The sequence below is a fragment of the Homalodisca vitripennis genome, unplaced genomic scaffold (assembly GCF_021130785.1).
Source record: "Homalodisca vitripennis isolate AUS2020 unplaced genomic scaffold, UT_GWSS_2.1 ScUCBcl_2126;HRSCAF=6565, whole genome shotgun sequence".
NCBI lineage: Eukaryota > Metazoa > Arthropoda > Insecta > Hemiptera > Cicadellidae > Homalodisca > Homalodisca vitripennis.
Window position 1 is genome coordinate 725 of NW_025778265.1, and position 23856 is coordinate 24580.

General features: G+C 35.6%; 1 protein-coding gene across 1 annotated transcript in view; it reads right to left on the bottom strand.

Annotated features, from left to right (window-relative positions):
• Positions 1-1524: 1524 nt before the first annotated feature.
• Positions 1525-23856, bottom strand: part of LOC124371857 (cleavage stimulation factor subunit 2-like) — a 33790-nt gene continuing 11458 nt past the window's right edge. The window contains 8 exon segments of the mRNA XM_046830223.1: positions 1525-1665; positions 6247-6404; positions 6750-6811; positions 10480-10585; positions 18324-18642; positions 18766-18837; positions 18839-18874; positions 18983-19128. Coding sequence (XP_046686179.1) covers positions 1627-1665; positions 6247-6404; positions 6750-6811; positions 10480-10585; positions 18324-18642; positions 18766-18837; positions 18839-18874; positions 18983-19128 — 938 coding nt within the window. The 3' untranslated portion in view covers positions 1525-1626.

Here is a 23856-nt window from a genome sequence, read left to right on the forward strand (position 1 = left end):
GTATCCGTGACGAATACCCAGGAGAACGATAACATTGAGCAAGTTTCCGGGGTAGCAGGGATGATGTCTGAATCATAGTCTAAATAAAACTGCTTCAGGCGAAGCGATTACAACATCCGGGCCATTGTCTATACTAAACCTGCCAACATGTACGTATGTGTCGTTTAGTTGTGTCACTAACCTCAAAAGTATTATAATAACAACTGAGGAAAACACCCAATCAGAAGCGCTAAAAAGCAGAGAGTAAACTCATATGAATAATTTTTCAACTTCAACATACAACTGCGATCTGTAGGATATTTATAAAACTTTTGAAAACTCTAAATGTAGACCGTTGTTAAACACTCTTAGTTGTTAACAAGTGAAGAACGATCGCCCGATCTATCAGACATTAATAGAACTATTTGGTGGGAAACTTAATTAAAGGCAGACCGCTTTTGCGACCTGAGCTTGTCATCGTGCCGTTAGGCCCGGCCGCTGCGTGACGAACCCAGCTCGTCAGTGATCCGCAATGGGTTAAAGGACTATGACTTAGAAATTAAGAAAAGTATTTCAGCCAAAACGGATTACACCAACTTAAAAAACTGGAAAACGAAGTATATACTATATTGCCATAAGTATATACTTGAATGAAAGGTAACATTTTCAAGAATACAAAATGTTAAGTTAAAATCTACTTCAGTTTTGTATTTGAAGTATTAAAAAATAAATGTAAAACAAATTATAATAATTTCACTTTTGGCCCTAAAAGATAAATTATTTATTTTTGCTTAGAATGTTTGTTGGCGATTTTTATACAAAATTTACACACTTCATAAAACAATCAAATTGCACATTCTAGTTTACTTTATTAAATTGTTTATAAAATAAGTAAGACATTTTTTTTTAAATGTATGAACCATTTTCAGGGTATATTTGGAGAGCACTGGAAAAGGTTTTAAATAAATAAATAATAAACTATGACTAAATATAAAAACTGTTCACTCACTTATTACACAACTTAGTCCAATAACAAAAAACACTAAATTTTAGTACAATTATTACACGTTTCACTTATCACAACACAAACATAATAAATTACTAAACACTCCTTGCGCTTACTTGTAATAGTCAGAACAACACTGTACAGAGTGGCATAACATTAGTAATAGAATAGAAAAAGAACAGTCAAGAATGAGAGGTTATACAAATCAGCAGTCGTTAGAATTTTTGAGCCCAAATGCACATTTCCATAAACTAGGATTCTTCTTCTACTATTTTTACATAAATTCGAAAAAATAAACAGATATCTGCAATGAATACAATAATCAGTTATACCAAGGTCAAATATATCCGACGTCTACCACATAAAATGTTTACTAAAACTAGTTTTCTATTGTTACATTGTTTTACTCGTTAACCAGATTGGATCTCTGCTGCCCTTGCACCAAATTGATTCTTCCTGTTTTAAAAAAATGATTTGGGAATAAAACAGCAAGAGAAAAGAGAAAAGTTTGAACATTTATTAGTATACAAAATACCTTTTGTATTGCTAAGATTGAACGTTAACGTTGGGTACTTTTTGCAATTTGTTCCTTCAACACAAGAATACTCTGTCTCTGTTCTGGAGGTAGCATTGCAATTTGGTCATCCAGACAGCTGGAGTACTTGCATGATAAGTGCCGCCTGAAAATATATAAATTAGATTTAAAACATCTTATAGATATATCAGTACATTGGCAAAGCCAGATATTTCTGATCTAATGTTGCTTTATTTGCAAATGCAGTTTGATATATTAACCCTTTCACTACCACTTTTCAATTTTTGAAATTTTGATTTTAATTAATTCGTTATATCAAATTATGCAAGAAATATTTTATTCAGATTTTTTTTCTAACGTTTTACTATTTTTTTACAGACGTTTTAATTTTTTTTTTTGCTGGGACATATGTGTCCCAGTGGTATATGAACACGGGACACATATGTCCCCACTGGTAGTATACACAAGTATGTAATTGGTAACAATAAGGTAAATAATAATTAGTAATTTATTCAAACACATGTTTATTACAACAAATAAAAAGAAAAATCAATTCCAATAAATTGCACAAATACGTGAAGAGATACATTTTACATAATTAAGTGTGATATATTGAAAAACACGTTTTACAAAGTGGGAGGTCACATTCTGCGCACATGGTTTTTTGTTCGTTTTTTCTGTCTGGTGATCCGAGCAGCGCTTGCATCTTCTTCTGGTCTGTCCTTCCACAGGCAAATGAGTACCGACGTTTGACATTGTTTTTCACTCTCTTTGATGTTCTTCCAATGCTAGCTCTTCTTTTGACTGAAGTATTTGTTGATCCTTCGGCGAGCAGCTGTTCCGCTAGAGGCACCATGAACGTCAGAAGAGACGTTTTCCTGTGTTGAACTTCTTGGTGCAAAATCCATGCGTTGACAACTGATGTTAGAAGAAGTTTATAGAACACCTTTTTCCACCATTTTTTTGACTTCCTATCAAAATCGTACACACCTACATTTTGATCAGAAATATCAACTCCTCCCATTATTTCATTGTATAAAGCAATAGCTTCAGGGCATGTAACATCCTTTCTTTCTCCATTTTGTTGCATTCTCTTGACTGTTGTCACAGTGTCTGAGTGTAAGTTACTCAGGACAACAAACTGCTTAGAATCCTTCCATGACAACTGCTACTACACCTTCCTTACAACATAAAAATTCACTCTCATATTTTTTAAGTTTATTTTCAAACTTAGGCACATTTACCCTGTTCCCAATGCAAGTTGCGACACTAGGATGGCGTGTTTCACATAACAATTTGACCGAGGTGAAAAAAACGATCAAATGACAGCACAACTTCTTCCTTGTCACCTCTTACAGTTGACGAAAGTTTGCCCACAACTCTTTCACCTAATGAACCGTCCACATTTTCAAGATCTTTACCTGCATAAACATTGAAGTCATAGCAATAGCCAGTGTCAGAATCGCACCTTTTCCCATATTTTTATGCCCCTCTTATATGGGTTTCAAGGGAACATATTGTTTCATGGTCGACCTACCTTGAACTTAGCCATTGATTCATCAATGCTTTGAAATGTTGCTTCTGTTCTTGCCTTAGGAAAAGTATGTTTCAAACAAGAAACTAATTCATCTACATAATACGTCTTGGTAGCATTCTCAGGTTTGTTTGGCAGGTTGAAGTACAGCTTTGACATCAACAACTGAAACCTGTTCCTTGATATAGCTTTCTTTATAGCTACATTTCCCATGGATTCTTGCATGGACCAGTAGTCAGATATGTTTGGTAAGCGATTGTAGCACATGATGAGAACGCAGCCTATTACAACCATTATTTCATGATAATTTGTCTTAGCTATATTTTTTTTCTTTTGTTTTTGTAGTATGTATAATCTTTCATTTGTGCAGTGCGATATGTACATAAAAAGGCTTTTAGGGAAAACTTCCAAAAATACTGTCATTTCCTTTGAACCTCTGTTGATTTTAGCTAAAATTATAGGCCTAACTTTTATTGGCAAGGATTTTCTAGGTTTAAAAGTTTGTTTTACCTTATTCCAAATGATTTTTGGTCTCTCGTTACCTACAGGCTTATTTTTACCTAGTTCCGTTCTATTCTTCTTGTTAGTTTTCGGCTGGGTACCTGTTCTTTCACCAGAATCTGCAGTGGCCTGATGACTGTTATCGGCAGTGTCCGGCTGGTTGCTAGTTCCCTCGCCAGGATCATTAGAAACCTGCCCACCGTCATCAGCATCATCAGGTTTTTGAGCAGCTGGATTTTCAGAAGCATCATCACTTTTTTCGGAAGAATCAGATTGGTGAACGTCATTATCACTGTCAGCAAAAAACTGTTCACATTCACTTTCAGAACAGTCAGAAGGTTTATAGTCAGGGTCTTTGTCGCTATCATACATCAAATCACCTTCCGAAGGTCTATCAGGTTCACTTGAAGGAAACTCTAGCAAACTACTTATGTCTTTACTATTTAAATGCGACATGGTCCTACACTACCACTGGGACGTATATGTCCCCGCACTGAAACACCACTGGGACAACCTGTGTCCCAGCACAAAAAAGACAAGAATATGGCAAATTAAACAAGTTTCACTGAAATAAATCAATAAACAAATTGATTGTATATACAGTAACGGTTATCTGTAGCTATTAGGGACACAAAATAACTCACTATATTGAATTAAAACAGTCACTAGCAAAAACAACAACACCATAACCTCAAAAGTGCAACCACATGGTCAGAACAAAACAACAGTGAAATATAAAAACTGAGTGCTCCAGCAAGTTATTGTGCCAATACAGCAAAGTGAAAATACCCACCTGTAGTGACTATTACAAAATTGCCCTCAAATTTAGCATCATTTAGTGTCCATATTTTTTTTTTTTAGTCTCTCGGGACATATGTGTCCCAGTGGTAGTGAAAGGGTTAAGTTTGTGTAAAATACTATACATATGCATACCAATATGTTTGTAATCATCTACACTTATAGTCTTAATATCTATGAACTTAGCCTCCTTGGAAGGATTCCATTAAAAATGGCAAAATACATGGGTTAGCTTAATAATTAATTTTTAATGCAATCTGAAACACACTGACATACGTTTCTTTTAGGGGATGAAACATGCTAAAAGATCTTTTTATTTTTAAATATGACAGGTGCATGACTCTTAACCTTTTGGGACTCTTATACAAACTTAGTTCGACATTGTTATCGTGGCTGTTCCAGTCCAAAGCCGGACTCAGTCCGTTATCTGTTGCAACGTAAATATCTAACCAAAAAAGTCATTCAGACTCATATTTGTTCAATGTAACATCTGTGTAGATCTTGTGAAAGTGTTTTAAATAATCAGTCGCAAGTTAACTTTCTCTACATTTTCACTTTCATCATTATTACGATGTGTAGTTCTTAATTTCTGATATTTCTGCATAGTGTTTATTTTTAACTGATCAACAACTTGTAGCATCTGCTGCTGTTTGTTTAAAAATCTGTTTTGAATTCTTTTGTTTAGGAATAGACACAGATGCATTATGATTATTAAGTTGTGAACAAGAAACACGTAAAGTGAGTTTTCATTTTGAATTGTTTTAGTGATGCGATTGTTTTGCACGATAAACACATTGAGGATGCACTGTTTTATTTTGATAGTGGCAATGATGATATTGATCCTGATTTTGCTATTTCTGAGGACGAAAGTGTTAAGTGATCGTGATTTAGATGACGAGGCTCAACAATAACTTTCAGCACAGGTAGGGTTATGCCTTGGTCCACGCAAACCTGGACTCCATCCTAATTTGTGCTTTGACAAGTATAATACTACAAAAAACTACAAATAGGAAAGCCTAAGCATAAACTGTGGGGTGATGTGGTATATTTTGTAAATAGGGCCAGACAGTAAAATTTTCTTTATGTTCATTTAAATATTATGTACAGTTCAATAAGCCATTGTAATAGTAACAACTCATTTATTTTTAGTTTTTTTTTATGTTTTTTAACCCTTTGACTGGTAGGTTTTTTTCTCAGCAAGAGTGATCTAAAGTGATTTTTTTTAAATTTTTGATTTTTTTTAGGTGATTTGGGTTTGGTTTTGGTATCTCAGGGGAGCACCTCAGCCAAAAATTTGTCTGTAAGTCTTTCTCGCACCATTTTACGTAATCAGTTATTACACAAACAGCCATGTTTATTTACTCACTGTAAATATAACAAAACATTTATAATCAAGGTAACCAGTAACATAAAAGTGAAATCACAACCTGTATTCCCTACACAAATAGAAATAGAATCAGCTGATTACTAGAAACATCTGATTGAATACCGTCATATGGCTTGAATACTGTCAATTGGGTCTGAAAGAAATAAATAAAAGAACAACTGCAATCTAGTGGGAACGACAAAAAACTACTTGAAACGGTTTCTTATTTATTTTGCTTGATCGTATTCGTATTCAAGCGAGAGAGATTATTCATCAAGAAACATTATTATGAAAACTGTTTAGCACCATAGTGCTTCCCACACTGCTATCGGGATTACTACAGGTGGCACGTAGGCGTTCCCGAATCTGTTGCGGGATTACTAGTCAAAGGGTTAAGTAGCCTACTTTGTTTGCGTTACAGATCCATTACCTCTGGTTCTAGAAATCAAGCACTGATAATAAATAAATATTGTAAAATACCAAAATATAATATTGTAAATAATATTTATTGTATCAGAAATAATTACCTTTTCTTGGTCTGAGGCACCAGTCCCCATATTCGGCCCCAATCCAGGACCCAGGCGGGGCACGTTGGGCGGGCCCACCCCAGGTTGGGGCACAGGAGCAGGGGGCATGACTGGTCTCGGAGCTCCAGGCATGGGTCCAGGGGGCATTCCTGGCATACCTATAAATCATTGCATAATCATAACAACAAGAAATGTGTAGAGGGAAACATCATAAAAGTACAAATTTAAATCTTACACTTTGCTTTAAATACACAACAGTAAAATTGTAATAGTGTTGTACAGTTTGTAAAAGCCCTTTTGAAATTGTTTACAAATTGTATATAACAAAACAAATCTTAACTCCAGAAAAAACTGTTAAAAGAAATTCAATTCTATCACTACATTGACAAAAACCACACTAAATCCTACACTTAAAGTTACTTTTGAAAGTAAGCAAACATTATTATTATTATGAACATTGGTAATTTCCTATCCACCCTGTTCGAACAGTGATCAGAACTTACTTGGGGCTCGAGGATCTCTCTGGAAACGGTCACCCATTCCTGCTCTTGGGTCTCGAGCAAAACTAAAAAAAAAAACACATGTATTATAAAATTTAAAATCTTAATAATCGATTTTAATATTTACACTAATCACCATAAACACGAAATATACCAGGCATTACAAGATCAACTGCCTGCTATACGTTTTTTGTATAGCTTTCAATTGTTTCTTAAGCTTTATGCTCCCAAAATCCGATACATTGGATGTCCTAGTTTACTTTTATCACAAAAGTCTGAGGCCCAATATATTGGATCTCCTAGACTGCTGACAACCAATACAATTGGATATCCTGGTTTATTCCTACACTGTTGAGGTCCGATACATTGGATATCCTGGTTTATTCCTACACTGCTGAGGTCCGATACGATGGATATCCTGGTTTATTCCTAGACTACTGAGGTCCGATACATTGGATATCCTGGTTTATTCATACACTGCTGAGGTCCGATACATTGGATATCCTGGTTTATTCCTACACTGCTGACATCCAATACATTGGATATCCTAGTTTATTCCTAGCTAATATCCAATATATATTTTTATGCTATGTGCGTCAATTACCACAAAAACTATATTAAAGGATGCAGAACAAACTGACTTCATGAGAAAATAGTTTTAAACATCTCAGAAGTTATAAAATCAGCTTTATTCACAAAGAAAGGTGAAAACATGGGGACACTTTATAATTCCTGATGAGACATGGTAATAATTCTTTTTTTGGCATCAATAAGGTACGTTCACACAAAAAAAAATAAAACATTAAACTACTTGCAATTATTATTTTTTGAACATAATTCAATTATATAAAAATATGTGTATGTATTTAAACACAATAAGTGTGATTTACATTTATTACTTTAGTTACCTGAAATGCAGACTAAAATTTGTGTTAAACCTTTTGAAGACAAATATTATTTTTATTAACATTTAAGCTATTAAAATGCAATGTTCATTTCTATGTATACCATTAAAATACAAATTCATATTTAACTAATTGTTAAATTTAACTACAAATGTCTAAATCATCATTTATTGGTTTCAGAAAATGCATAGGAAAAGAAAAGGTAGGATAAGCCATAAACCTTTTACTGATTGAGTTAATAATTTACACATTGCTGTTCAAATATTTCAAAAATTAACTAATTAATGTAATTTATTATATAGGATTATATATTATATTTAATACGTTGGACGTACATCAATGTATTGAAATGAAAAATGTCTATTTATTTGAGGTGGAGTTTGGGCTGTTTTGCTCTGTATATACAAACCTTTCTGCTGATTTATCCATTAGCAGTCTAAGAAAACACCAAATACATATATTAGGCTAAGGAGAGAAAAATCTAATCAGTGAACATAATATATAAAATTATATCTATTACAAAAGTTGAATATTTTGTATGTATTCTGTATGTAGACAGTGTTACGTTTATGTAAAATCATGATATATTTTTAATATGAACTGAACTGTTTCAAAAATGTTTGAAATTTCAACTATACTATTCTAAAATCTTCTATGTTAATAAAAGATTTTATACAATTATAGTTACACAATTTTCTATAGTTTTACCAAATATTATATTTTTTTTACTAGACAGCTTTTAATAATAACCAACATTTTTTTAAACATATTATAACTGAAAATTAAATATTACTTCAGTATTTATGGTTGAAAGATTCAGAACTTTAACAAAATTTTGACTGATTCTATTTTAGGTTTTTTGTATAAATATAAATATATAAGTTGAAAATAAATATAAATAAATTGAAGTATCAAAAACTTAGTTTAGTTTAAAAAGTGTTTCTATCTAAGATATTTCAAGTGCCATAGTTGATTTTGACTTGTGCCCTGATCAAGAAAATGTATAACAAAAACAAACTTCAATTAAAAAGAAATATCATAAATACATTTAAATCTTCCCTAAAATGCTACCTCATTAACCGGGCATACTATTCAGTTGATGATTACTTAAATGAATAACAGTTGTTTACGAGTACTTATTACTGAATTTTTAGACTAAGCTCACAAGCTTTGCAGATATGTAACTATTTCTTGATTGGTTTAATTTAGTTTATTTTTAAACATTGACAATTTACATGTTTATCTTTAGCTATGTTCAAAATTATAAACCTATGTGAATCTTATAATAAATTAAATAAAAAAAAGGCCTGGGGCCATATTAAGCCAGTTGTAGTGTAATATACAGGGTGTATCAAAAAGAATCATCCGATTTAATAAAATCATAACTATTCTGTTTGTTGAGCTAAATGCGCCAACAACGTACTGTTGAAAAGAGTATCTTTTAAAGTTTTACATGGTTCCCCGCTAGGTACGCGCTTGAGTGAACGCCTACTTCATTTCTAGTGAAAATGGCGTCTGCACCACAAAAAGCGTTTTGTGTTCTACGTTTTTCGCAGTGTGAGTCTGTAATAACTGTTCAACGTGACTTTCTTAATAAGTATGGTGTTGATTCTCCTACATCACAGAGCATTGGACGACGGTATGCACAATTTCAAGAAACAGGTTGTCTGTGTAAAGGCAAGTCACCTGGCCGTCCCAGAGTGTCCGATGAAGACGTGGAGCGCGTCAGCCATTGTTTCACACGCAGCCATCAGAAATCTGTTCGTCGCGCTGCTCGACAGCTCAACATGCCTCCTATGTCCGTCTGGCGTGTGTTGCGTTGATGATGACGCATGAAAGGATACAGACTTCAGATACTGCAAGCTCTTCATGAGGGTGATAAAGAACGACGCATGGAGTTTTGTAACTTCGTTCTTGATAATATGATGGACGATGAACATTTTGTATCGTGCATAGTGTTTAGCGACGAGGCAACATTTCATTTAAATGGAAAGGTAAACCGCCATAACGTTAGAATATGGGGCACAGAAAAACCACTTGAAATTGTGCAACAGGAGAGAGACTCTCCAAAATGTAATGTGTTTTGCACGGTGTCACGGAAAAAAGGTGTACGGTCCATTTTTCTTTGCTGAGAACACTGTTACAGGAATATCATATCTTGATATGCTTGAGAATGATCTTTTCCCCCAATCGGAGACTGATTCAAACGACTTCATTTACCAACAGGACGGGGCACCGCCACATAGGCATCTGGCGTCCGGCAATTTTTAAATCAAAGAATTCGTGACCAGTGGATCGGCCGCACTGGACAAAATGACGCATCCTTACATTTCTGGCCTCCAAGGTCACCGGACCTTATTGTATGTGATTTTTTCTTGAGGTTTCATCAAAGACTCTGTATATGTGCCTCCGCTACCAACAACAATGGATGAGCTGAGGAATCGCAATTTACAACAGCAGTGGAATCAGTAACTCAGGACATGCTCACTGCAGTGTGGGATGAATTTAAATACCGTATAGACATATGCCATGTATCTAAAGGTGGACATATTGAACACATTTGAAAAGGTATGAAAAAAAAAAACTTTTTTTTGTTTCCCTTTCAGCCAAAAAAATTTGTAATTATATGTTTACAACTGTTTGAAATATAGACATGCCAAATCGGATGATTCTTTTTGATACACCCTGTAATATATCTTAGTGTTCAAGATACAACTGTTCAACCACCCTTAGATAACCCACTGCTTAAACTTGATAAAGATGCTACCATCCTAAGATGGAAAATTATAATAGTTCTGTTGTTGAAATTATAGTGTTGATAAACTCACTGGTCGTTGGGTGGAGGGAACTGCTGGGGTGGCATCCTGAGGTCCTGGTCTCCCATAGTACGAGCCAGCCGAGGATCCATGGCCCTCATGTCTAGGTCTCCTGCTCCTGCAATAATCAATTATTACAAGAATTATATTAGCAAACGTTAATTTTCAGTTTATGGTCCATCAATAAAATGTCTAAATGTTTTCAATTAGTAAGCAGTAGTAGTATTTACTCTTTAGGTCAGATATTCGGGCATGTGATATAAATGTGAGAAATACTATTATTATAATATTATACAGACATGCTTGTAACTGTTTAAAAATACTAACGTACGGTTATCAAGATAGTTCAAATTTTATTTTCCTATTATGTTCTTTTAAATTAAAATAATTGTATTTACTACACATATACTATAAAAATATTCTACATCTTTGAAATGTGAATTTCTACCGACATTTTATAATTGTGGAAACACTAAAAATTATCAACTTTAAAATGTGTAAAAATACAAACATACACAATTTGTTTAATGTTAATAATGTATGATTATGTACTGTAGTGTATTTAGTGTGAGAAGTACTAAGTTGGTAGGTATCCATAGTGATATTTAATGTCTGCACCAGTGATGTTGGCAGTATGTATTGTCAGGCGATGTAACATTACGGATGTGGTCTAAAAAGAATAAAGAATGCTCATAGGCTGCTCTCCTGTGACGTCACATCACGCCACTACCCTACAACCAACGGTCCAAGCTGGCCAGCCAGCAGTCCACCCGGAGTCCACCACCAGACACCGTCATGTAACCTCCGCGTCCCGTCCGTCTCCTTTACGAGCGGTCCTAGAGCAATGTTACTCTAAATGTGTAGTTTAATTATTCTTCCCGACCCATAGAGAGTACAGTGTCCGACCCGCATACATTACAGTGGCGACGAGGAAAACAACTGCAACAGTGGAACGTCGCTTACAGTGGCGACGAGGAAAACAACTGCAACAGTGAATTACAGTGATTTAGTGCGGAAGGGCAACAAGCGTAATGAACACGTGCAAATAACCGCGAATGTGCAAGGACATTCCGGACATTCCAACGGTCGGGGAGTAGTAAGGTACGCCGATCGACATAAACTATTCTTGGTGTAAGCAGCGCACAAGCTGATTTTAATCGTTGCAATTAATGCCGTTAGACGATTATTTTTACCGGGGACATTTTAAACAGTTATTACGGAGTGTACAAGAAAACAAAATGGCAACTATCGGGTCTATGGGTTATTTTGATAGTGCGGAAGAATCGTGGCAGTCTTATATAGAGAGATTTGAGTTTTTTATTGATTGTAATGATATCGATAATTCAAAGAAACTAAGCACTTTGTTGACAGTTATGGGTGTAAGGACCTATACGTTACTGAAAGACTTAATTACACCAGACAAAACCGTTCTGACAAGTCGTACAAGGAAATTGTGGACACTATAGCGAATCATCTGCATCCAAGCCTTCTTTTATCACGGAAAGATTTAAATTTTAGTAGGCGGAATCAATTGGATCATGAAACGGTTAGCGATTATATTGTGCATTTAAAACAGTTATCTAAGTATTGTGAATTTGGTGATAAATTGCCAGACTACTTAAGGGACAGATTAGTCGCGGGTCTGCGAGACCAACAGATACAGAAAAGACTTCTCGGGGAGGAGAACCTCACTTATGAAAAAGCCGTGCAACTAGCTACTGCAATGGAATTTGCTGAGAAGGGGGCGGCCAGATGACAACTGCAGGAGGACGTATTCACCGGATGCAGAGCAGCGGGTCGATACCGAAAAGGACACAGGCGGCGAGCATCGCAGCGAGACGGTCATCGGACGGCGGGAAGGCGCTGGGAGACATCACCTGCTATTGTTGTGGCAAGCGAGGATCACACACAGCATCGCAATGTCGGTTTCGTGAGTACACGTGTAATCATTGTAAAAAGAAGGGACACCTTGAAAGAGTTTGTAGATCGAAAAATTATGTTAACAAACCTAATGAGAACAAAACCAAATGTTTTTACAAATAGGTCTAAGGAGCCTTCAGCTAAAGGGAAACAGTTTTACAGCAATAAAAAGCAATATGTTTATAAAGGTAGGCAGCACTATGTAGAGGAAAGTAAAGAATCAGCAGAGTCCGGTTCAGATAATCACTGGAAACATAAAGACAATGACGATGTGTATGACATTTCCAATCTATTTACGGTTAAAGAAATAGAAACTAAGATTAATAAAATTGAGCCAATAACGGTACAGTTATTAGTGGAAAGTAAGGAAATTGTATTTGAAGTCGATAGTGGAGCTTGTGTTTCAGTTATGTCAGAAAAAGATTGTAAGACTAAGTTAGGAAATATAAACATGTATCCAACTAGCTTAGTATTAAGTTCATATACACATGAAAAGATCAGGCCTTTAGGTAAGGTTATGGTCAATGTACAACATAAAGGTAAAGAGAAACAATTAGCTTTATACATCGTAGCTAATGGGGCTAATCCTTGTTAGGGCGTGATTGGATGCAAGCATTAGATTTAACAGTTAGAGTGCCTAGTAATGTAAAACAATGTACAGTCAGCTGAGTCGCAACGAGCATGGTGGGGGTTGTGCCAACTGCAGGCGGCAGCGCGGCAGACGCATGCACGCCTGTCAGTGGAAGCCACAACACACCTGTAGAGGTAAACAAACAAACATCTGTCAATCCGTCTGTTGTCAACAACAACAAACAAGTAGAATTACTGTACAATGAGTTTCCAAATGTATTTACGGATAAGTTGGGATGTTTCAAGGGTGCACCAGTTAAATTAAAGTTAAAAGAAAATGTAGTACCAAAATACTTCACTTTAAACCTAGGACGTTACCTTTTACACTTAAGAAAAAGTAGAAGCCGAGCTGGACTAGACTAGAACAAGAGAACGTTATTTCACCAGTAGATACCAGTGAATGGGGGACTCCATTGTACCAATTATTAAGGCTAATGGGAAAATAAGAATTTGTGGGGATTATAAAATAACTGTAAATCCTTTCTTGGAGGTAGACCGACACCCGTTACCGAAAAATTGAAGAAATATTTGCCAGCCTACAAAACGGGAGAAAATTCTCTAAAATAGATTTATCTTCAGCTTATCAGCAGCTTAAACTAGATGTAGATAGTCAAACGTATTGTACAATTAGCACACACAAAGGATTGTATGCTTACAATCGCCTATGTTTTGGTATCAGTTCAGCACCGGGAATATTCCAGAGAATAATAGAACGAACCATTACAAGGTATCCCGGGGGTAACTGTATTTTTAGATGACATTCTAGTAACCAGGTAAAAACAATGAGGAACACATGCATAGACTTAGACTAGTGTGTCAAAGACTTGAAGACAATGGGTTCACAGTGAGCAAGAACAAATGTAAATTTTTCTGTGACCGTTTAGAAATATTTAGGTTTTGTTATCAGTAAACAAGGTTGCATACCGCACCTAGTAAGGTTGAAGCAATTGTCAAGGCACCTGAACCTCAAAATGTGACACAGCTTAAAGCCTTCCTTGGTGTTGTTAATTACTATTCACGTTTCATTCCTAGGATATCCACTATTTTAACCCAATGTATCAGTTGTTAAGAAAGGATACCGATTTTGTATTTAAATTTAGCATGTAAGAAGCACTACAAGAGATTAAGCAAAAGTTTAATCTCTGCTGAAGTTTTTAGCGCATTATGATCCTGCATTACCACTAGTGGTAGCCCAGTGATGCTAGTCCATATGGCATTGCATCAGTTTTGAGTCAGATTCAATACGACGGTACAGAAAGACCTATATCATTCGCAAGTAGAGTGTTAAATAGCGCTGAGAAAAACTATTCACAAATAGATATAAGGAAGCTTTAAGCATTGTATTTGGTGTTAAGAAATTTAGTCAATATTTATATGGTACACAGTTTTTGTTAAAGACTGATCATAAGCCTTTAGTGGCTATTTTTTGGACCAAGAAAGGGTTACCTGCTTTCGCAGCCAGTAGGTTACAACGATACGCTTTTGTTTTTAAGTGGTTTCCAATATGAGATTGTGTATGTTAAGTCCCAAAAACCATGGCAATGCCTATGGTTTATCTAGATTACCGGTAAATAGTGAGATTAAAGATGAAATCTCGGATGATGACCTTAATATTAATGTCATAGGTACCTATTTGCAGTGTTTAGCTGAAATGACATACCATTAAGCTATGTAGACATAAAAAGAGAATCAATGGTAGTTAGTGAAATCAAAAAGGTAATATCCTATGTAGAATTAGGTTGGCCCTATTGTAACCTGAACCAGATCTAAAGCCCATTTGAAATTAGACAGTCGGAATTAACCTTGGAGCAAGGAATCCTAATGTGGGGTACAGGGTGGTAATACCTAAAAGGTTCAGAATAAACATTCTGAACGAATTGCATACTTCACACATAGGTATTGTTCGCATGAAGGCATTAGCCCGTGCATATGTATGGTGGCCTTATATCGACCGGGACATAGAACAACTAGCTAAACAGCTGTGCAGCCTGTTTGGGGAACGAGCAAAACCCGCCCAAGGCTTTCCTGCATCATTGGATGTTCCGGAACGAGTTTGGTCTCGAATTCATATTGATTTTTTTGGACCTTTTTCAGTCCAAGTTATTTTTGGTGGTAAAAGATGCGTACTCTAAGTGGCCAGAGGTGTGCCCGTTGCCTTCAACGGCAGCTGTTCACACGATTGTGAAATTAAGGGAATTATTTAGTAGGTATGGTATTGTAGACCACGTAGTGTCCGACAACGGACCACCTTTTACCAGTCAAGAGTTTAAAGAATTTTTGATGTCAAATGGTATCAAACACACGTTTTCACCACCATACCACCCAGAAACCAATGGTTTGGCAGAACGGTCAGTCAGAACTATTAAAAATAAATTGAAAACAGCTCTTCATAATTCCAAGGATTTAGAATTAGCTTTGAGTAACTTCCTGTTCACTTATAGAAATACAGTGCATTCTACTACCAATCTATCGCCAGCTCAATTAATGTTGGGCAGATCGCTAAAGTCTAGGTTCAGATTTAATTCGCCCAAATGTTAAAGCAATAATGTCAGATAATCAAGAAAAACAACGCTTGTACTATAGGGGTAGTAAAACTAGACAGTTAGCTATTGGACAACCAATCATAGCCAGAGATTACAGAGGGTAGAAATAAGTGGATACCAGGTGTGGTAGTTTCACGATTAGGACCAGTCACGTATTTTAGTTGAACTGAATACGGGCATGAGGTGGGAAACGACATATCGACCAGTTGGTAGGTTTAACAGTGTAGTCCGGAAATGTTGAGTTGACAACAATGCCTAGACTCCCAGACGCAAGCGTGGCAAACAGAGCACACGCAGGAAACGATCGATATACAGTCCGGGACAGAGCGAGCGCAAGGTCGCCAGTACTTTTTTAGCAACGACCTTGCCCCCCTCTCCGCAAAACCATAACAATAACAGAAACGCTCAGGGCAAAGCCCCAGCGCCCACGTACAAATGTTAAACAATAACAGTTCCAGCGTTTCACCCAAACAAATGACACCTGTTAGACGATACCCACTAAGGGATCGTAAACCTTTAGTCAAAATGGACTTGTTAAATACAAACCCAATTGTGACTTGTATATAATTAATATTGTTTAAGCATTATTATTATCGATTTGTTAATTGTGTTCATTCAATGTGTTATTAATTGCTATATTCTGATTTATTGGTTTTGATTGAAGTGTTTGTGATTTGTGTTAAATGATTATATTGAGTTTGTATTTTGTTCTCTATAATCTATACTTACAAAAATAAAAGAGTATAATGTCAATTTTCTTATTCATTGTAATTGATTTAAAATTGGAGAATTGTAAAACAAATTGTAATTGATAAATTTCTAAAATTGTAGGGGACTTATGTATTTAAGGGGAGGATTGTAGTGTATTTAGTGTGAGAAGTACTAAGTTGGTAGGTATCCATAGTGATATTTAATGTCTGCACCAGTGATGTTGGCAGTATGTATTGTCAGGCGATGTAACATACGATGTGGTCTAAAAGAATAAAGAATGCTCATAGGCTGCTCTCCTGTGACGTCACATCACGCCACTACCCTACAACCAACGGTCCAAGCTGGCCAGCCAGCAGTCCACCCGGAGTCCACCACCAGACACCGTCATGTAACCTCCGCGTCCCGTCCGTTCCTTTACGAGCGGTCCTAGAGCAATGTTACTCTAAATGTGTAGTTTAATTATTCTTCCCGACCCATAGAGAGTACAGTGTCGACCCGCATACATTACATGTACATTTTTATTTATAGTGTTTAATGAAATAAAACATTTTGAGTCCGGATTTATTTTGTAAAGAATGAATGCTATTTCTAATCAAAGAAGGAAAAACATATTTTTAAATTTTTGTAAGTATATTTGTTATTACTACTTTTAATTTTTACATTTGTTTTATAAAAAGATGCTGTATTTGCTGTTACAAAATTCATTTATGTAAATGTCTGTTGAAAAATCATTAATTTTTACCAAAAACTAGGGTAGTTGCAGGCAAAAATGTAAAATAGTGCACAACAACCTCAAGGAAGGCTGGTATTTTGTTTATCTCTGGTTAAAAGTAGCCAGTATTTCTCAGACACAAAGAAAACATTTGGTCTGATACCAAAATGGTTAACCTTTTCACGTAAGCACACAACATAAGCCATTTATTTAAGTTTAGCAACTCCTGAGTACAAATTTGGTCGGTCACAGGTCAGTGAAGAAGCAAACAATAAAAAACTATTTAAAAGATGCCAAATTTATACATTATACAATAATAATAAACATTCTCTTCATTTTGAGTTCATAAATCAAGAGTTTTATTATCCATCAAGAGAGAGAATTACAATATCCTTGTTTCTCAGTCACATTTCAAAAATTAGAGTTTTATTATATTTGTATAAAATTATTTAAAATATCTGTTAGTGTGAGCCTTTGATTATCTCTAACCTGATGATTGATTTGTTCAATATCGGTAACCACAGGTGCCTCAGTTCACATACATACACAGGCCACTTTGTTTTTCGTTATGACATTAATTCATTCTTCAAAAAACAATTGGCACCTTTTTTACTGCAGTATAACTCATAATGACTTCTCCTTACACAGAACACCACGATTAATTTCTATCGGTTACATTTTCTTTACCAAAATAAATCGAATGATGCTATGTACTTTACAGTTGGCGGAAGAGTTGATTGCGGTGGCCATTTTGAACACTAGTTTAGAAAGTTACAATAGTAATGACCTTCACTACAACACTGCCATATGCATACTGAACATCGCTGTACAGTGCCACTCTGATCACACTGCTGACTCCATCCATTTGGTGACCAGATTTCTCACCAACTTACTTTCTGAATGACCCTCATATGACGATTTGTTATAATGAAGATTACTTATTTACTTCCATTCTCGTTAATATTAAACTTAACACTGATTCTACTGGTACATTCTTGAAATCACCTATTAGTACCTATAAAACATAATTTTAGTTAAAAGTATAATTGTTTAAAGAATAGTAAATTTCTCCCCACGTTTCAAATTAGGAACAGTTTTTATTATACTAAAAGATGAAAGAAAATCCCATCTGTTTTCATTCAGAATTTTAGGAGAAAAAACATTTATTCAACCTGACCTCCCTACAGCCACAAAATAGCACTACCAACCTTACTTCACACAAGAGATGAATGATAGGCAGAGTGATATAAATTTGTATACTTACATTCAACTTCCCTCTTATGTTGTAGGATACCTTTGAGGTTGATTACATAACTAGTAGTGACAGTAGTACACTTTACCTCCAAAAGTTTGTTGAGGCATTCCAGACATCTGAGGTTGCATAGAATTGGGGGGCATCTGAGGAGGCATTGCATTCTGCATCTGGGCAGGTACAGGGTTTGGCATCTGTTGAGGCATTGGAGGTACAGCAGCTGCTGGCAGTGGAGGACCAGTATTGCGTGCGGGTTGGGACCAGTGTGGGTGTGGAGGCTGCTCTGGTGGATACTCTGGAACCGGTGGACGGGGGACTACCTGAGGGGCAGGCACTGGAGCAGGAGGGCGGTTCCCGTCCACTGGCATCAGAGGCTGCACCACTTTGTTAGCTTTCTGGAGCATTGTCTGCAAAATAATATTGTCTTAGTGCATAAGCGATTTTTAAATAAATATAATCTATGGTGGCTCAAGACCAAGTATTTTGTTTGATAGATCAATTTAACTGATATGAACATTAAAGAAACTTACAACTGCTGCCTGTGGATCTACTATCCTCATCACAACTTGAGCTTGGAGAAGAGCATAAGCCAATTGAGGGTTTTTGTAGAAGCATTTGTCTTGCTTCTGTAGGGTTATTCTGAAAATTAAATGTACTTTATCAGATTGCACAATATATCTGCTTTATGCTAGTCTGCAATGTTTTTGACAGTATGTAGCCATTGCTTTATTCACTTAAATGACTTACCTGAACGCAAAGCTTCATTTGTCTCATGAGCTCAAACATCTGCTCTGGTGGCAAAGAGGCCACGGCCTTGCTGATAGCCTCCGGGGCTTTTTCTGGACTAACAGCCTCACCATACTGATTCTCCACTGGAGGGCCCTGGAGCAGACCTGCAAATATCTAGTTTTGGTTTCTGTTCATCTTGTGTTAATTCGAGGTGTGGCTATTAAACAACTAGACTGACACTGCTGTGGATCAAAGAGGCATGTGTCAACAGCTGTTTAATGTGAACCTTTCTCTTTAGTATGCATCTGGTCTCGCTTCTGTAAACAACACTGTTTAGTCAGAGTCTACGTCTACGTTGTTGTTTACTTTTTTTGGCCAGACAAAATAGTTAGTGTAATAGTACAGTAACAAAGAAAAACTGCTACTGAAACTTATAATTACTGAAAGAAGTGTATGGCAGTGAATGTTTTTCACGGGCACGTGTTTTTTTAATGGTTTAAGTGTTTTAAAGATGGCAGAGAAGACTTTGAAGATAATTCACGGCTAGGTCACCCTTCAACATCAAAAACGGATGAAAATGTCTAAAAAGTACATACTAAAAAGAATGTGTACAGCAAATTTTACATGTAAAAAGTGTGTGCTAAAATGGTGCCTAAGATTCTAACATTTAAACAACAAAAAGCTCGTAAAAATGTTTGTTCTGACACTTTTTAAGTGATTGAAAATGACCCAAATGTTTTGAAAAAGATAATAACGCCAGAAAAAAAGCGCCAATCCATGGAAGTATATCAAAGTAGACAATGACAATATTCTCGAATTCTTAAAATCAAGTAAAGAGGGTGACTATCACTGTGAAAAGGTACAAACACGATATAGTAATTATAATTCATTTAAAATTGGAGTTCCAATGGAACACAGTGAATATTTTCTGGATTCTGAACTGTGGCCAGAAGGCTGTGTAATTGGGAAATATCGTCCTCCTAAACAACATTACTGGCCCAAAGAGCGAAAAAAACCCTTTTTTTACATCACAGATAACTGCAAACGGCGAATCCCTAGCTAGGTCGATAGCAATGTCAAAAGATGGCCTAAATCCGAGAGACTCAAGGCAAACTAAACTTTATATTGTCTGTCTGAACATTCAATCGTTGCGAAGCAAACTTGGTCAACTAGAAGTAGTTTTGGAGCATAACCCGACTGATATTCTGTGTCTCAACGAGCATTGGCTGACTGAAGACGAGGTGCCTATGTATGTACCTAAGGACTTTACCATTGGATCCAGCTACTGCAGAAAACCACTGAAGACTCATGGAGGCTCATCAATTCTTGTGAGGGATGGCATCCAATATGAAACTGTGGACGTAAGTGATTTTTGTGTAGACTTTTTATGTGAAGCTTCTGTCGTTAGACTCATAGAATTTAGTTTTATTGTTTTATGTATATATAGAACTCCTGATTCTGATTTTTATAATTTTATAGATTGCCTTGAAAATATTTTATTTTATTTAATGGCCAAGCCCCACAGATACTTTAGCCTAGTAGGAGACCTCAATGTAAATATTTTAGAGTTACATAAGACCAATGTAAACCACTTTTTAAATGTACTTAGATCTGTAAACTTGTATTGCACTAATGAAAAACCAACTAGGGGTATGGCTTGCCTGGACAACATTTATTGTAATCTTGATAAAACGTCTTTTAGCAGTACATTGTTAGAACAAAATATAATTTCTGATCATGCTGCTGGTGTGTGGGTTAGTTTTTTAGTCTCAAAAAAAGATACCAGTAAGTTTAATGTTGTAGGCCTACATGAAGTACGTCAGAAGCGAAATCTTAATCAAAGTAACCTTTGGGAACTAAAAACTTGCCTTAGTAATGTTGACTGGTTTAATTTAGGTCTATGTAATAATATAGGTATTGATGTTATGTTTTCATTGTTTGTTGATGTATTAAGTTATTATTTTAATATTTGTTGTCCTTGTATCACTGTACCTGCAAAATCTAAATGTAAACTTAAAACCTGGTATACTCCTCAACTTAAGGATATGAGAGCTTATCTTTTAGTATTATATGACAGATGGAAACTAAGCTTAGATGCTAGAGACAAGATTATTTTTAATAACTTCAAAAAACATTACAATCTAGAAATTAATAAGGCGAAAAAGATTGCTAATGACAATATGATTACAAATGCAAAGAATAAATGTAAAACAGCATGGAGAGTTGTAAAAAATTAATCTGGTAATCTGAATGGGCCTAGTAATAATATTGTACCTGTAACACCTGATGTCTTCATTAAGTTTTTTGTCAACCCTAGTTGTAATAGTGTAAATTCAATTGTTAATGACGATGCCAGCAACATATCATATTTTGATCTCTTAAAGAACTATCCTCGCCCTCTTAATGTTATTGAACATGATTTCAAATAATATAATTGACTGTGATACTGTAATTTCTGTTGTTTCCAAAATGAGCTGTTCACGTAGTGAAGACTTATACGGAATGTCCAACTTTGTTTTAAAAAATATTATAAACGTAATAATTGTACCTCTTACTTATATAATTAATTGTATGTTAGTTGAGGGTCAGTTTCCTAGCTGTTTAAAATTTTCTAAGGTTACCCCTATATTTAAGGAAGGAGACAAGAATTTACCAGAGAACTACTGTCCTATTACAATACCGTAGTCCCGATAATTAGTAAAATAATAGAATCCTGTTTAATAAGGCAACTTTTTCAGTATTTTACATCAAACAATTTGATCTATCCTTATCAATTTGGCTTTAGACCAAATCACTCCACTGTAATGGGTGTTGAAGCAATTATTGAGGTTGTATTAAATTGTTTTGAAAATAAGCTGGTGGCTGGAACTACACTGATCGATTTGAGCAAGGCTTTTGACACTGTTAATCACTCTATTTTATGTAAAAAACTTGAATTTTATGGAACAAGGAATTTGGAATTACAATTAATTGAGTTATCTAAAAGACAGAGAACAAAAGGTTTATGTTAATAACCGTTCCTCAGAATTCTTAAGTGTAGTTTCAGGGGTACCGCAAGGCTCTGTTTTGGGACCCTTTTTATTTTTAGTATTTATTAATGATTTTAGTATAAAAGTACCATGTTTTTCAATGTTATATGCAGATGATACAACCTTGTTATGTTATAATACCGATCCTATTAATGTTAAAACCCAGCTTACAGATTCTCTAGAACAAGCCAAAATCTGGTTCTCTGTAAATAACCTAATGATTAATGAAACTAAGACTGAACATATACTATTCTCACTAAAACATAATATAGACATTTTGTATGATCCTTATTTTTATCCTGTCAAGCTGTTGGGTATTTATCTTGACACTAAACTGAGCTGGGATGCACATGTTAACTATCTTTGCAAAAAACTATCTAGAGTAACTTGTCTCTTAAGAAACTTAAGATCATGTGTCAGCTTGGAAACTTTGTTAATGGTCTACTTTGGTCTGTTTCATTCGCAACTCAACTATGGTGTAAGACTCTGGGGTAACTCAAGTGCAGCCAAAAAAGCTTTTGTTTGGCAAAAAAAAGGCAATAAGAACTATCACTGGTTTATCAGCTTCTGACTCTTGTAGAGCAACTTTTCCTGATCTCAACATCATGACATTGAGTGGCATGTATATATACAGTAATCTGCTACATGTTAAAGAACATTTTGGTATGTTTAATAACCACAGTTTTTATCATAATTATGAGACCAGACAATGCCTTAATTTAGTGACCCCAAATGTTAGGTTGGCCAAGACTCAGAAAAGTTTTAAATTTCAACAGTACATATTGTTTAACAAGTTACCATTAGCAGTAAGGCAATTACCTTGTAATAAATACAAAAGTGTGATATGTAGTTGGTTAAGAAGAAAATGCTTTTATACCACTGAAGAATATTTTAACTGTGATTTTAATGATCTAAGAATTTGAATGTTGTAATTTTTAATATACAATTTATGGTTGTAACATTATGACTTAGTTGTATTAACTTGACGAAGCTTATTGTAATTTGTGTTACTTAATAGCCAATAAAGAATCTGAATCTGAATCTGAAGAATCCAACTTCACAGAGAGCCATAAAAGCTATGTAAGTCAGTGCTAAGTCAAAATTTAAAGCAATGATAATTGTTTTTTTATATCCATGGAATTGTGTACCTTCACCTAGTTCCTGAAGATCAACAATTAATCAATATTACTACCTTGAGGTACTTTCTAAACTATGACAAAAAGTAAAGAAAAAAACTCCCTGAAATGTGAAAGGACAAATCGTGGGTTCTCCACCATGACAATGCACCAGCTCATTCTGTGGTATCTGTCAAGAGGTTCCTAGCCAAGTACAGTATCCCAGTGTCAAAACATCCACCTTATTCACCAGATCTTTTTTTTTTTGTTTTTTTTTTTTGTTCTCTTAGGACAAGAAGCTTATAAATTGCACTTAGTCCTGTAAGGACCTTTGCGCTGCTTCCGGAGTGATAGGATATTCAGGATGGGTAAGGTTAGGGAGTAGGGGCCGCCTCCTATCGAGATCCATGAGGAAGAATTAGGGCACTACATCTCAAAGTCATCCCGGAAGAAGGGAGGCCAGCTGTGACCCAGCCTCTCCAGTTGCAGGGGGTAGCACACCCTTGTTGAGGTTAACAAGAGCCTCTGAGGTAAGGGAACAAACCCCACCAACTCCAACAGCCATCCTCCACAGTAGGCTAGACCTATCGAATTGCCCATGAATCTCAGAATCTCAACATTTGCGGTTAGTGATGTGCCGCTACTGGACATCCATAAGGTTGCCCAGATTGAAGTGGCACATCGGTTTTTGCTGTGCCCAGTGGTGGGTTTCAACTGGTAGGTATAAACCAGCCAGAAGTGATCCCTG